This window comes from Anolis carolinensis, unplaced genomic scaffold (assembly GCF_035594765.1).
Source record: "Anolis carolinensis isolate JA03-04 unplaced genomic scaffold, rAnoCar3.1.pri scaffold_11, whole genome shotgun sequence".
NCBI lineage: Eukaryota > Metazoa > Chordata > Lepidosauria > Squamata > Dactyloidae > Anolis > Anolis carolinensis.
In genome coordinates, this window is record NW_026943822.1 from 19,591,337 (window position 1) to 19,605,588 (window position 14,252).

At 39.5% G+C, this 14,252-nt stretch overlaps 1 protein-coding gene across 3 annotated transcripts; it reads right to left on the reverse strand.

Moving 5' to 3' along the window:
* Nucleotides 1–115: 115 nt before the first annotated feature.
* adpgk (ADP dependent glucokinase) lies at nucleotides 116–13,387 on the reverse strand. Of its 3 annotated transcripts, none has more exons than XM_062963373.1 (8): nucleotides 13,005–13,387; nucleotides 10,889–11,221; nucleotides 9,366–9,591; nucleotides 7,357–7,419; nucleotides 6,155–6,275; nucleotides 4,734–4,930; nucleotides 4,241–4,339; nucleotides 116–3,978 (listed from the first exon to the last, which is right to left on the reverse strand). In XM_062963373.1, exons 2-8 carry the CDS (start codon nucleotides 11,104–11,106, stop codon nucleotides 3,427–3,429), a joined length of 1,476 nt encoding a protein of 491 aa, XP_062819443.1. In that variant the 5' UTR covers nucleotides 11,107–11,221; nucleotides 13,005–13,387; the 3' UTR covers nucleotides 116–3,426. The 3 variants fall into 3 exon arrangements, with proteins under 3 accessions (XP_062819443.1, XP_008121524.1, XP_003229349.1); XM_008123317.3 differs by having other exon boundaries at nucleotides 12,957–13,386; XM_003229301.4 differs by having other exon boundaries at nucleotides 116–3,975; nucleotides 12,957–13,385.
* Between the last annotated feature and the right edge of the window lie 865 nt (nucleotides 13,388–14,252).

The window sequence follows — 14,252 nt, forward strand, 5'->3', positions numbered from 1 at the left end:
TTCCTCTTTTGGACTTCATGCAGACCAAAATACATCTTCGCCAAGCTCTGACTGATGTAGTTACACATTGAAAACTGCAATGTATAAACCCAAATAATGACAACCAAGGGATATATTTCTAAATGCAAAACAACATTTAGTGAAAATGCCACCCACAGTACAGAATATTTTAAAATCATATATACAGACATGATACACTGTTCAGAAGCAATTATTTTTTTCATAGGAATAATACAGACAAAAATAATTTGGTAATAGATTTTCTTAAAAACTAGTTTAAAGTATACTTTTTAGCTCTTCCAAATGTTGTCCAGTCTGGCCCTATTGTTATTTATGAAATCAGAAAACAAACTGTAGCTTTCACATCACAGGTGACTTTCACAATCAAATGCTATGGCAACTGGCATAAAATAGTTGATGCTGTATGTCTACTTTGCCCAAGAAATACTGTTCTTAAATTACACCATCCAAACCCACATGTTAGATTCTTGGGAATTCCCTGAGAACTCGTCAGCCAGAAAGCTGTAGTAACCCGACAGCTTAGGGAAGTAGCTGTATCATTTGGAAGAGCAAAAAGTTCATTTTGATTTCACTTTCAAATGAAGAGAACAAAAGCAGGGGTGCACTGTTCAATAAAAGCTTCAGTTAGTTTCTATAAGGTTTCAGCTATAGGGAGAATGTACTTGTTTCACTACTCTGCGTAACAAAATTGTTTCTTTGAACTAGGAGAGTACTAAGGACATTTTCACTCATTAGCACAAGGCCCTGGCACTGGGCAAATAGCTGTTTTAGTGGAAGCTGGGATTAGCTTGGGGTCAGGGGATTTGGCTCCTTCCGCAGCTGTGTTCTTCAAAACTCTGATGAATTTGTTGGTCCTTTGTTGCATCCAAATATAAGGGGATGCAACTGTTTAAACACAAAGTTACAAAGATAGAGAACAAAGGAAATTTAGCAAAGACCATTGTCACATAGTGCTGCAAATAAAGAAGTTGTGTAACAACAGAGCTTGGGGGAAATACACTTTCATAACTACCGGTAAAAGAAATACAACTCTTGGGAAGAATGCTGTATGTTTAAATTGCTTTGATTTCTCCTAGGCAAAAAGGAAGGATACATTTAAGTCTTATACCTCACAAAGGAATGCTACTAGGACATTTATTCTGCTAACCTCAGGTTCCTGCTTCCAAATTGTATGATGCTGGAAGCCTTTCCAAAAGTGGTAAAAACAAGGTTATTTACTACAACCAAACTTTCAATTGCTCTATTCCTGAATGTTCAGAGATAAGCTTGGATTGAGGGGGCCTAATGAAACACAACGGCCTTTTGCCTTTCTGAGCCCCCTTTTTGGAAATGCAATACCACCCATATAAACTGATGTTGCTTTGCTAAGAAGTAATGTCACACACTGACAATTCGGCACTTTGGCCCATAGCAGCAAACAACACATGTGGCTGATGTTTTAATGGCTGCAGCTGGGTAATAAAACGTTATCAACGGTGGAGGCTCATTCAAATGAGGCGCTTTCCGCTGTGCTGTGCCAAAAGCCAAGAGGGGCCAAATGACTGTATGAAGAACTATCTTCAAATATAGTTCAGCGAAAAACCAATGTAAAGAAAGAGTATAAATGACCATTTCCCATGCAGAGAGAGAGGCGAAGCATAGGAAAATACTTGCCCTCACTCAGTATCATCTGTTCTCAGAGAAGCTCTTGCTTCCTCCTTAGAGGATCTCGGCTGGACCCCAAACATTGTTTTCAGTGAAGATCTCATGATTCAAAGTAGCATCTAAAAATGAAGAGTTTAAAGCCAAAAAAGCCTCACATTTGCTAGGTTCTCTAATAGTGCAAAACATCAGTTTGGCATAACATAAATATCTCATTTGGAGAAATCAGTTAACAAAAATGTTATTCCAATGTAGTCCTGCAAATCCTCTTGACATCTTTTAATATTCTTTGATGCTGAAAAAGTCTGTAGATAGCTTAAGCAAGACAGTAAATGTTAACACCTTAAGAGCAGAAGATGCCTTGTTTAACCAACACTAATCTTGACCTGACCGGCTTCCATCACAATCTTTTGGAATTCTGAGGCCTTGTACTCTATCATCATTTGCAGCCATTTAAAAAACCTCAATACAACTTAAAGAGGTAGGTTAGGCTACAAAGGAGTTTTCTGACTAAGACCTTCTCAGGCATGAGTCCTGTCTGAGTAAGGTTTGTCCCGAATTGCCCTTTCCAAATCCTATGCTTTAGCAAATAGCCACCACCAAATTTTGCCTTTACTCCAAAGTCCCATGTCACATCCTGCAGATTCGTTCATTTCTATTGCTATGCGGCAGTAAGAAAAGAAAAAAAAAAAAGGAGTGGAATGCATGATTGAAGGAGAAAGTTTGAATACATGATAGTGCAAGACAATTTCCTGAGTTATGAAGAAAAACTTCCTGTGGTCATATAAATTCACCAGAATCTCATGCTGTTGCAGCTGCCAAGAATAGCAGGGGGTACAGTTTTCAGGTTTGCGCTCTGCTGGAAATGCTATAAAGATCCAAAGTTTGCTCAACACAGTTTTGGCGTTTGCCTAGATTGACTGCCATTTTTGCCACATTAGGTTTAGTGAGGAGCAGTAGCTGTACTGTAAACTACTCTCACGTCTTGTAAAGATGTTCAGATCACTGCCTTAGGTACAAATGCATCAGTTACTAACAGTACGAAACTTGCTTGCATTTGAAGTCATTGTGTCAAAAAACGCGAGGTAGATTCTTCTGGCAGTAGCATCAATAAAACAATACAGGGAAGTACATAATAAGCAAACGTCAGCCAAGTGATAAGCAAATCACATAAAACAGTACCGTCTTCTCACTTCATTGGTCTAAGCAACAAAGCACCCATAGTTCAGCATATTCTGTTCACCATAAAAAAAAACCAGACAGTGCATTTCCCATTTCTAGAATTGGCATAGCCAGCTCCGGTTATTTTTTGCACAAGATAAGTGAATGGTAAATAGATAAATATTTTTGTCACACCTCTAACCAAAGAAGCAAAAGGTTGACTCTTGCTGCATTAGGAATATGACGCAAAAGTAACATAGCCACCTTTACTTTCCCCAGAAATAAGACAGAGCAAAGTACCAACATATATTTCCTGGAATAACTAGGCAGATGGGTTTAGCTGTTGCAGTCACTGCAAAGTCGACCTGCTTTCTTAAAGCAAAATGAGCTTTGGTTGACGTTGTCACTATAAACCAAAGGTGATCCCTCTATTCAACGGCACACCTTACCAGAGTGATAGACAGCCCTGCACCAACACCCAGCAGCATCTGGTCTGTGCCTTGCTCTTATTCTTTGGTTCCCTGTATTACATACCAACTTCCAGTCCATGCCTGCATGGTTCAAATGTTTGCAGAGAGGTAAGTCGCATCTTACTGTCATAGGTTATTGAGGGAAGATTCCTGAATAAAGAAGTCCTTCTGCAGAAATGGCGTCACCAAGGCCAACGGTCCGCAGGGGGTCTTTGCACACCAGAACAGGAGTGTAATGGAACGTAACCCCATCTCTGTGCCATTCTGACACTGGCTCACTCGGATTTAAGGAGACTCTAGAGGCCTCCTCCGTCTTTGAAGTCTCAAACTCCAGTGGTGCCTTGAGGAAAACTCTGCTGGCATCAATTGTTTCGGTGGCACATGCTTGCACCCCTGCTGCTCTTGCGCCAGCAGCAACAGCAGCCACTTGGTTGACCCAATATCCATCCACAGTAGCCAGGATGTGATAGGCCAAGGTATGAAAGTGGATCCGAGTAAGATCAGAGGCCTTCCCTTCAGTCCGTCCATGTTCCTTCAAGATCCAGAAAAGGATGTCACTAACGACACCCACATCTGGGATGCCGTTCCAGGATGCAAGCAAGGAGTGTGGTCCAGAAGCCGCCTGGGTGAGGAAGAGCAGCTCCTGCTCATTCAAGCCAATCGAGTCCACAAGAGGGAAGACCTGCTAACACACAGAGGGAGTGAGAGCTTGGCTTCAGAGGAGATGAAGATAGAAGAGTCGAGTTTGATAAACAGACATATGAATCAGCATGTGCAAAGGGTATAAACATGAGATTATGCCTGAATCTAGTCTTCTGAACCAAAATGTCTTTCGTGGACTAAAAGGGCATCCTAAAGGGGCTGCAAACATCTCCATTTAATTAACATCTGTTTTCAAGAGCTAATATTTTCATAGATTACAGAGGGCATCCTGCCATATTGATTACCTGATGTATGATCTCAGTCATGAGATCTGGGTCAGTCATACTGGCCAGTTCCAAATGTACAGGGACATCAGAAGGAATGTCGGAGATGGAAGCCACAGCCTGCAGATACCAAGGGTGATAAAACTTAATACATTAGAAGACATTTACTACGCATATAGTAATAAACATTATCAGATTTTTGTTGTTGTTAAAATGGTATTTGTTTTTACGAGTCTTGACAAAGATGTAGAAGATACTATTAATAAATGAGGTCCGCAGGCACGGACCAATTCTATGCACTTATCTGACAGAATTGATTTGCTGGGGCTTACGTTTTCTACACAGACATATGGGACTACACTCTGAAAGAAGTCCAGTCACATGTTAGAATGTGTCCTACGGAGGAAGAAAATGACTATGTTCCTCAATGACAGTAAATACGGTTTTGTTAAGCATCCAAAGAAAACACCTTGAAACTAGAATTCGGGATGAAACACAATGCTCTGGCCTTTACCTCTAGGAGTCTCTTCTGACGTATCTCCTTGGTCTGTCCTTCCATCATATGCAGGCCTGAGAGAACCACCAGATCTGGATGAAACTCTTCTAAGCTGGACACAAAAACTTCAAGCATGTTCATGGCCCCATTAGATTGATCATGGGAAAAGATGAAGCGATTGGCACTTGGTGCTCTCACTTTTCCCCACTCTTCACCTACAAAACAGCCCAGGAGGAGAAATTTCCATTACATTTTATAATCCCCAGGAGAGGTCATTTTTGAAAATCAAGACATGGTAAAATGTTGCCATGTCCTAAGAAGTGTTTGGAGGTTTTTATTTTCTTTGTGAGAGCAGGTGTCTCCCTCCAAGGTCTCCCAGGAGTTAATGTTCCCCCCTAGCCTTCCAGTTGCTAATTCCTGCTTTATACTCTCCTTCGGGACTTTGATTCTAAAGCACTGTTAAAACTATTGCCTCAGAGAAACCTACTGCAGCACCAAGGTGATCTCTTCTCTGCAAGGCCTCTTGCTCTACACTCTTTTCTCCATATGCTTCTCATAATTTTGTTATCTAAGCCAGTCCACGTGTTTGCTATTGATAAGGCTGCAAGCCCAGTATATATACCAGAATAAGAAAGATAGCTAGCTTGAAACAAGGATGTCTCATTAATTCTGCAGTTCAGCTCTCAGCATTTGCTGAATGAAACCAGGATGTGTGCAACTTAACACATTTGCACAAGATCCTATTTAAAATGAATAGGCAAGAAGTGTTCCACTCCATTACCACTCTCTTCAGATTTAACATGTAAAGAGCATGCCTTTAGATACAGGTCATTAATTCTTCATGACCTCGGCAGGATTTGTGACAGAAGTGATGATGGAAAGGGCTGGCTAGTGATTTTCAGTCAATTTCAGCACAAAATGCACCAAGAAAGACACAGATGAAGTACAAGGATTCTGGAATACCTGTATTTTCATATACATCATTAAGATATCTTGAAGATAAGTAATTTTGTGCAAAATACTTTTAATAATTTTGGGCATGAAACAAAGTTTGTGTATAGTGAACTATCAAAAAGCAAAGGTGTAACTACCTTAGCAACCCAGGTGGACAATTTTGGTTTTTAAATTTTGTGTAAGAAATGCTAAACCTGTCCATGAACTATACCCACAGTATTGTGCAGGCATTACAACAATTATTTTTATAACCACTATAAAAAGTAGATGATGATGATTATTATTATCATAATCATTCCCATTTTATTTCAGCTGAGGCCGAGAGATACTGCCTGTTTAGTAGATTCACAATAATAGAATAGAACAACAGCTTATTGCTCAACAGCCAACTCCTTCTTCTGCTCAAACCTGACTACACCAACCATCACAATATGCTATTTAATACAGCAACAGTAGGGAGGATTGCATTTATTTGTGGGTCATACCTGCTTGATATTCCAAAATAAGATGAAATTCATCAATTTCTTGCATTGATTCCGGAGGCACAATTACATTTTCATCAAGCAGCTCGTGGAGCTTAGGACCAATTGGACCACACAGCAAAACCTAAAAGTCAACAAACCAATATCAGCTATAGTTTATTTTTCTATATGCAGTAAGATGGAGCCTTTTCTCCCTCTCCATTGAATCTGCCATTCTATAAAACATTCACAATTATTCCCTCTCCTCTTATATAACATCTACGTGCAGGACATATCTATTTTCAGACCATTTCACATTAGGTTAAGAAGCTTGAGGAAACTCACAAAGCCTTTCTGAAGGGACATCTGAGAAAAGAAAAAAATGATATATTTTCACATTGGCCAGCACAATAAAAACAGGACCTCACCTGACCTCTGAAAGCAGATTTCGTGTTTTTTAAAAAGTTAGTCCTAAGTATTCAGCATCACCTCTTCACTGTTTGCAAAGGAGCCATCTTAAATTTGTCATCGACACAAACCTGTAGACATCAACTGATATAGTTGGTCCATTACTGTTTATGCTGTTCTGAAACTTGGTAAAATGGCAAATTGTTGGATTTTTTAAAAAATGACAAGTGAATCTTTTCATACTACTTTCTGACTAGGAAATCAGAAAGAAACCCACTCTCAAAAGAGTTAGTGGAAGGTTATTTAAGGACCTGTCTACTCACATTTGTTCACTCAAGGCAGCTTCACACATGGTTTTACTATGCTGCAGCTGCTCTTTTCTTCAGCTTCTCCTGCTTCCCATAGCCTGAGGGCTGTTTTATTTTTTTATTAGAGTAATACACTTACATGCATATTCTAACTAGAAATGTTGAGAGTCCATAGCAGCTACGGTGCCATAAAGGAACATGCATAAGTGGCCCTGTCTATGCTTTTTTATTTCATGCATTATTCTACACTACTTTGCCAGTGTACACAGCTCATTGCCTAGCAAAAGCATAATCAGAAAAAAGTGGAAGAGTGTCTCATGAGATATCTAGAAACACATGTACGCTATCAGAGGTTTGTGTCATTGGCGGGACGTTGACTGCTTTGTTGAAAACCCCTCCTGAATATACTGGATACAAGGAGAAAACTGGCCAGTTACTATGCCCAGGGAAAACCAAGGCGATACACAAGTATATAGATAAACTGATGAAGCCTACAAATTGGATACCTACCTTCAGATCAGGGTTATTCGCAAGTTTCTGGCCAATGAGAGCAGCATTTCCTCCCACATAAAACTGCAAGACAAGCACACATTTAAGCAGCAATTACAACCCAAGTGACAAAACTTTATGATTTTACACAGCTTGATATTTTCTCTACTCAGATATATAATGTAGTTCTTTGTGTAATAACAGAGTTCCTGGATTTAACAGTGTATATGCACCATTGCACTACTTTCCCACATACTCCTATGAAGCAAGAGACTATGCTGATGGCAGCAGGGTATCTAGGAGGCTCTCCCATTTTAAGAGTTGCTGTGAGGCCAGATTAAATGTGCCAAACAGCTACTGGGCAGCAGTACTGGGAAGCCAAGATAACTAAACTGAGACTATCATAATTTGGGCATATGAGAAGACACAACTTACTAGAAAAGACAACAAGACAGTAAAAGAGGGAGACGACATTGCAGATGGATAGAATCAATCACAGCCTTGAGACAGCAAGCCCTGAATGCTGGTAAAAAGGACACTTGGAGGTTTCCCATTCATAAAAATCCATGTTGTCTCAACAGCAGTCAATAACAACACATGTCAAAGATGGCTGTTCTAACTATTTTGGCCATCACCTAGTAGGTTTTCTTCCTGTTTTCCTTCACTCAGATAAGTAGCACATTTTTGATGCTAACATTGGCAGAGCAAACATCTCACATCAAACTATTGCCAATGGCTTTCTTCTCACAAACTCAGGAGTCCATGTCTCTGAGTCTAGTATTAAATTCTCCAATTTAAGTAGAAGAGAGAGGTTCCATAAAAATAAGAAATTTATGAGAACTGAGACAAGCTTCGTACGGTTTAAGAAAATGCCTTGCGGCTGCCAAACCTAAAGTAAACAGAAGCATTATAAAACGAGGGCCTTAAAGTTATTGATCAAATTTAAAATTAAGGTTAGTCTGAGGGTAAACATAATACAAAGGATGACAAAATAAGCCATCTATTCGAAAGGGATTTAGAGCTTTTTGTGCCATAGAAATGACTGAGTTATATAGTTCTGCACAAACATACATACATAAACAGAGTCAGAAGAGTCATTGTCAATATCAGCACCAAAACCAGTTATTCAAGAAACACTGGCATTAAGTGGCCTTAAAAAACTGGTCTGTGTTATTTTTCAGTATTTAGAATGGTTTCACATTTTCGTTCTTCAAGCCACTCACACACTATTGCCATCAAGCTTTAAATAATTACATCTACTTTCCACTGTGTTTGAAATGCACAATGACAATATGAGTATTTATTAATGCTTCTATTTTTAAAAAAATTCTGTATATACATCAGGCTTTGGTCCCAAAATGAAAAAAGGACATACAACTTTATGAAAGCTAAAAAAAAATCTGCTAAGGAGCTTGACACAAACTATTTTATGTGGCATAAGTTTCACAAGCCAACATCAATCTTTATCAGATTTTGATTCATGTATCAGATGAAATAGTGAATCTTACAAATAATCTGTTTTGAGCTCATTTCCTCCATCCCACTTCCTCTCTCCTCCCTGCTGAGAAAACAGTAATTAAACAGCAGATCAGATAATTATTTGAACACAAAATCTTTTCCAAGATGGGGAGATAAAATCTAGAGCTTCAATCTCTCTTGGCAAGAGGAGATTCTGCATTCAAATAATCACAAGACCTACGATTTAGTGACTAAATTTTAGTCATTTACTGTATCCTACAGCGAGAGCTGCAAGAAGCAAACCAATATGCATGCATAACAAGTGCTACATTTGCTCTCGTGAGAACATATTATTTCTTTTTTGTGCCACAAGTTCAAGTTTGTTTTTGTTTTCTTAACTTTCATGCCATAATAAAAAATATTTTGCATCTACACAGTTCATATCTAAACAATTTCAATAAAATGAATTTTAATTCTAAGTAGTAATAGAAAAAAGTAAAATGTGATTATCTTCTTGAAGACACTATATGTCACAAAGTTTTGATAGATTTGCTCTCAGCTAAACAATATACCTGTGCTCCAGGATCCTCTGAAGCAGTCTGTGCAATTTGATGGAAGGAATCAGGATCACTAAAGAAGCGTTCAGCTGCAGCTCCCTTCTCCATGAAGTAAATGAAGGCCTCCTTCAAATCTGTTGTGGAATGTAAGACAGAATGGTCTTGTCCAATCCCTGGATCTAGGCCAAGGGCCTGCAACAATTTCACACCAGAAAGAACCACATCTACACAGGCATTGACCCTGTAGAAAATAAATTTAAAAATATAGTTAGGAGAGCCTCTGAGCCTCTTAACGTGCACTTCCACATACCAAATTGTGATCAAGATTTTTTTAATGACACGAGACCAGTATTCTGTCTAGAATTTGATAAAAAAAAGCTCCAAGGAGTCATATGGTTACTTCTTACTGACTGGCAGTGTAACCAATGCAAATGCATTTAGAAGTTAAACCCTTTTTTAGATAAGTGTGTATAGGCTTGCAGCATTCGTGTGGTTTTCCCATTTCATCTACGTATCTTTAAATAGAATGTAAAGATCACATTGATCAGACTGTGGGTGGTGTTTCCATTTTTTGTAATAGATTAATACCTGGAGGCTAAAAACGTTCTAAAACCAAAGTACGAACAAATAAACTCAATACATTTATTTCTGAGTAAAGATTACAGTATTGTGCTTGCAAATCTTAGTTGTAAAGGCACTCTTGCATGAATTTTATAAAGTTCATTGAAATTCTATTGCTAATGTTTGCGGGCAGGGATTTACCAGAAAGCAAAGGACATTTGTGTCTCATTGCTTTGCCTTCCATATTTACCTGACCAAAAAAACTACAGTTCAAATCCACTACATCAAGAAACTCTGAACTTTTTCTGAATGTCTATAACACATAAATAGAGTACTTCTCTAAATTCTTTTCCATCACTAAAGGGAAAAGACAATTGTCATGCATCTAGGATTATATGAAGAATTCACCTTTTTGACCCTGCACTGTGTCCAGCCAAATTTCTCTAAGAAGGGGTTTTCTATGACAACAGGTTTCAAACTGTATCACATGGATCATCAAGAAGGTCAACAATTAAGAATTACCAATCTTCATACCACTTCTTACTTATGACTATCTGATCTTCCTCACCCTCTCCAAACCAATGTGAATTTATTGGGTATACATTTTGGTTACCAGAAGAAAAAGACAAGATGGTACCCACTTTCTTACGTTTTCCTATTAACTCGCATGCTACCAAAACCTGAGTGAGTTGCCTCATGGTAAGGCTGGCCCTGGCATATGGTAGTTAGCCATCATATTTTGCACAAGATCACCATCATGATGCAGGATCGATTATCATCGTACACTGTTGTACACACTTACATACATGCTATAGAATAAGAACATACAAGGATTTCTCAGCAAACAAGCTGACATGGAAAGGACTCTCTCCTAAAAAATATTTCAGGACCACTGCTCTTCATCAACAATACTGATTATCTATCGACCAAAGAATGCTTAAGAGCAATCTATGAAATAATAACACACAACTACTCACCCTACAGCAACCCGATTCCACTGTTTGGCTGGCCTGGTGATAAGCGCATCCCAGGCAGCTGCCATGCTGCTCTCTGCGGATGGAAGCTCATCTTGAAGGTGGCTCAAGAAGAAGCCAGAGAAATACTCAAGTACTGAGTCAGGGAGTTCAGGGTCTAACAAGAAGACGTAGCCTGTTGCAAGGGCCAGCAGGGCCACACATAGTGACTTGTGCCACATATCCACGTCCAGAAGCCAAGACTACGTGAGTGCGATATATATACCACTTTTCTTGCCGCTGGCCAGGAAACTGCTTCTTCCACAATCACCACCTTCATATATTACTGCTCACAGCCTATTCATAAATAGACATAGATGTCAGCCTTTGAGCAGTAACCACAGAATAATAATCTTTCTTGTTTCCTGGTCCTTTCTTAGTTCCATTCCATCTTCCTGCTCACCTTCCCCTTTTTGTACCCTTGCCTTTTCAGACTCTGCAATGCTGCAACACTATAGAGCATTAACACCAAAACAATAATTTAAAAAGTGGTGGGAGGGAATGTAAAGCTGCTCAGAAAACTGGTTTGTAGTTGGAAAAAAGTTTCAAATCCACCTACCCCTCTATCCCGATTTTTTTTTCTGGCTATGGCCCTGGAGGAAGCAGCCAGGCTTTGAAGCTGCAAGGCCATTCAATGGCAATAATAATAATAAAACTTTATTTGTACCCCACCACCATCTCCCCACGGGGACTCGGGGTGGCTCACATGGGGCAAGGCCCAACCAGCATAATTTACAAAAACAACAGCATAAATACATTGCACAATATACAAAAAATAAAACACAGTAAGACAATAAAACAGGAGTTAATACAAAGGTAATAATATCAATCAACCACCAAGTACCAAGTGCAGCAGCAATATAAAAATAACATCATCAGTTAAAATACCCGAATAGAAGGGACCTAATAAAATCAAAATAAGGAGCCCCAGTGTGTTAAAGCACTGAGCTGCTGAACTTGCAGACCGAATGGTCCCAGGTTCAAATCCCGGGAGCGGAGTGAGCACCCGCTGTCAGCTCCAGCTTCTGTCAACCTAGCAGTTCAAAAATATGCCAATGTGAGTAGATCAATAGGTACCGCCCCGGCGGGAAGGTAACAGCACTCCATGCAGTCATGCCAGCCACATGACCTTGGAGGTGTCTACGGACAACGCCGGCTCTTCGGCTTAGAAATGGAGATGAGCACCAACCCCCAGAGTCGGACATGACTGGACTTAATGTCAGGGGAAACCTTTACCTTTTTAATAAAATCAAAGTAATCAAGGCGGCCAACTGCAACATTCACACTTGCCTCCAACAGACAAGAGTTCTTTCTCCCACCCTGGACACTATTCCACAGATACAGTAGAGTCTCACTTATCCAACACTCGCTTATCCAACGTTCTGGATTATCCAACGTATTTTTGTAGTCAATGTTTTCAATACATCATGATATTTTGGTGCTAAATTCATAAATATGGTAATTACTACATAGCATTACTGCATATTGAACTACTTTTTCTGTCAAATTTGTTGTTTAACATGATGCTTTGGTGCTTAATTTGTAAAATCATAACCTAATTTGATGTTTAATAGGCTTTTCCTTTATCCCTCCTTATTATCCAACATATTCGCTTATCCAACATTCTGCCGGCCAGTTTACGTTGGATAAGTGAGACTCTACTGTATATAAACCCCACTTGCCTAGTTTCCAACAGACCTCACAGCCTCTGAGGGTGCCTGCCATAGATGCAGGCGAAACGTCAGAAGAGAATGTTTCTGGAATATGGACATACAGCCTGGAAATCACATAGCAACTCAACAATGATAATATCCATAATTATATGTGGTTAAAAGTGTATACATTTCTGAGGGCATAACAACAACAACAATAGTAATATCCAAAATTATAAGGTGTTCAGGGTGTATACGTTTCCGAGGGTAGTAATAATAATAGTGATGATAATAATATGCAGAATGTTATGGTGCTGAGGAAAAAGCGAGACCTAGGCCCATGGCCTCTTCTGAGGGGAACAGGCCCGGGCTGTATTTACCTCAGGGAAGAGAAGGCCGCAGCCTTGGCTCCTGATTTGTCTGCCTACCCTCCGGGCCCCAGCTTGAGGGGAGGCCTCTTCATCCAACGGCGCCTCCTTCCTCCGTCAGCAGCCCGGGACCTGCCTCCCGCCTCGCTCCCCCATCGCCTCAGCCACGTCTGAGGGAAAGCCGGCCGCTCGCCTCCGTTTACGCCATTTCCGTACCCATTGCTCCCTTCGGGCCGCCCCCACGCCGCCGTAAACGAGCTCCGAGAATAGGCCGTAGCGTACGCTCAACGTCAACGTAGACCTCCGCCTCTTCCGCAGCGGCTGTTTCTGAATGAGGACTCCAGAGTCACCTAGAGGCGTTAGCTGTCAATCAAATGGGATGTACCAATCTTAGGGGGAAAAGGGGGGGGGGAAGAGGAGAAGTAATAAAACAGAAGGGAAAGGGGGGTGCAGATGGATTGGGCCGAGAGAGGAAGGAAAAGAAGTATGAGATGGAAAGAGACTGGGACAAACCATCAGAAGAAGGGGAGGGGGGTGTATTGGAATGTACCACAAAATAGAAGGGCATATATGTATGTGTATATGTTGTGCATGTGATATATCTCTCTGTGATGCAGAATTAGAATTAGATCTACACATATGTGTGTGTGTATACAGAAAGAATCATAAATGCACACATGCATACATACACATATACAGCATATATATATACACACACACACATATATAAATTGAGATAGATATATAAACATATGTGTGTATACAGAGAGAATCATAAATGCACGCATGCATACATACACATACGCTATATATACATATATATATACACACATATATAAATTGAGATAGATATATAAACATATGTGTGTATACAGAGAGAATCATAAATGCACACATGCATACATACACATACACAGCATATATATATACACATATATAAATTGAGATAGATATATAAGCATATGTGTGTATACAGAGAGAATCATAAATGTACACATGCATACATACACATACACAGCATATATATATATATATATATACACACACACATATATAATATAAATTGAGATAGATAGATAAGCATATGTGTGTAATTAAGCACCAAAACATCATGTTATACAACAAATTTGACAGAGAAAGTAGTTCAATACACAGTAATGTTATGTTGTAATTACTGTATTTACAAATTTAGCACCAAAATATCATGATATATTGAAATCATTGACTGCAAAAATGGCTTGGATAATCCAGAACCTTGGATTAGCGAGGCTTGGGTAAGTGAGACTCTATTACCATATAATGATATAG

What these genes read in the sequence shown, in the direction of transcription:
- adpgk (XM_062963373.1), bottom strand. Translation starts at nt 11,106, where the DNA reads ATGTGGCACAAGTCACTATGTGTGGCCCTGCTGGCCCTTGCAACAGGC. An exon ending in TGGAATCGGGTTGCTGTAGG is followed by an intron (nt 9,592 to 10,888) that starts GTGAGTAGTTGT and finishes TATTTTCTACAG; the next exon opens with GGTCAATGCCTGTGTAGATG. An exon ending in TATTTTGGAATATCAAGCAG is followed by an intron (nt 4,931 to 6,154) that starts GTATGACCCACA and finishes GCTGTTTTGTAG; the next exon opens with GTGAAGAGTGGGGAAAAGTG.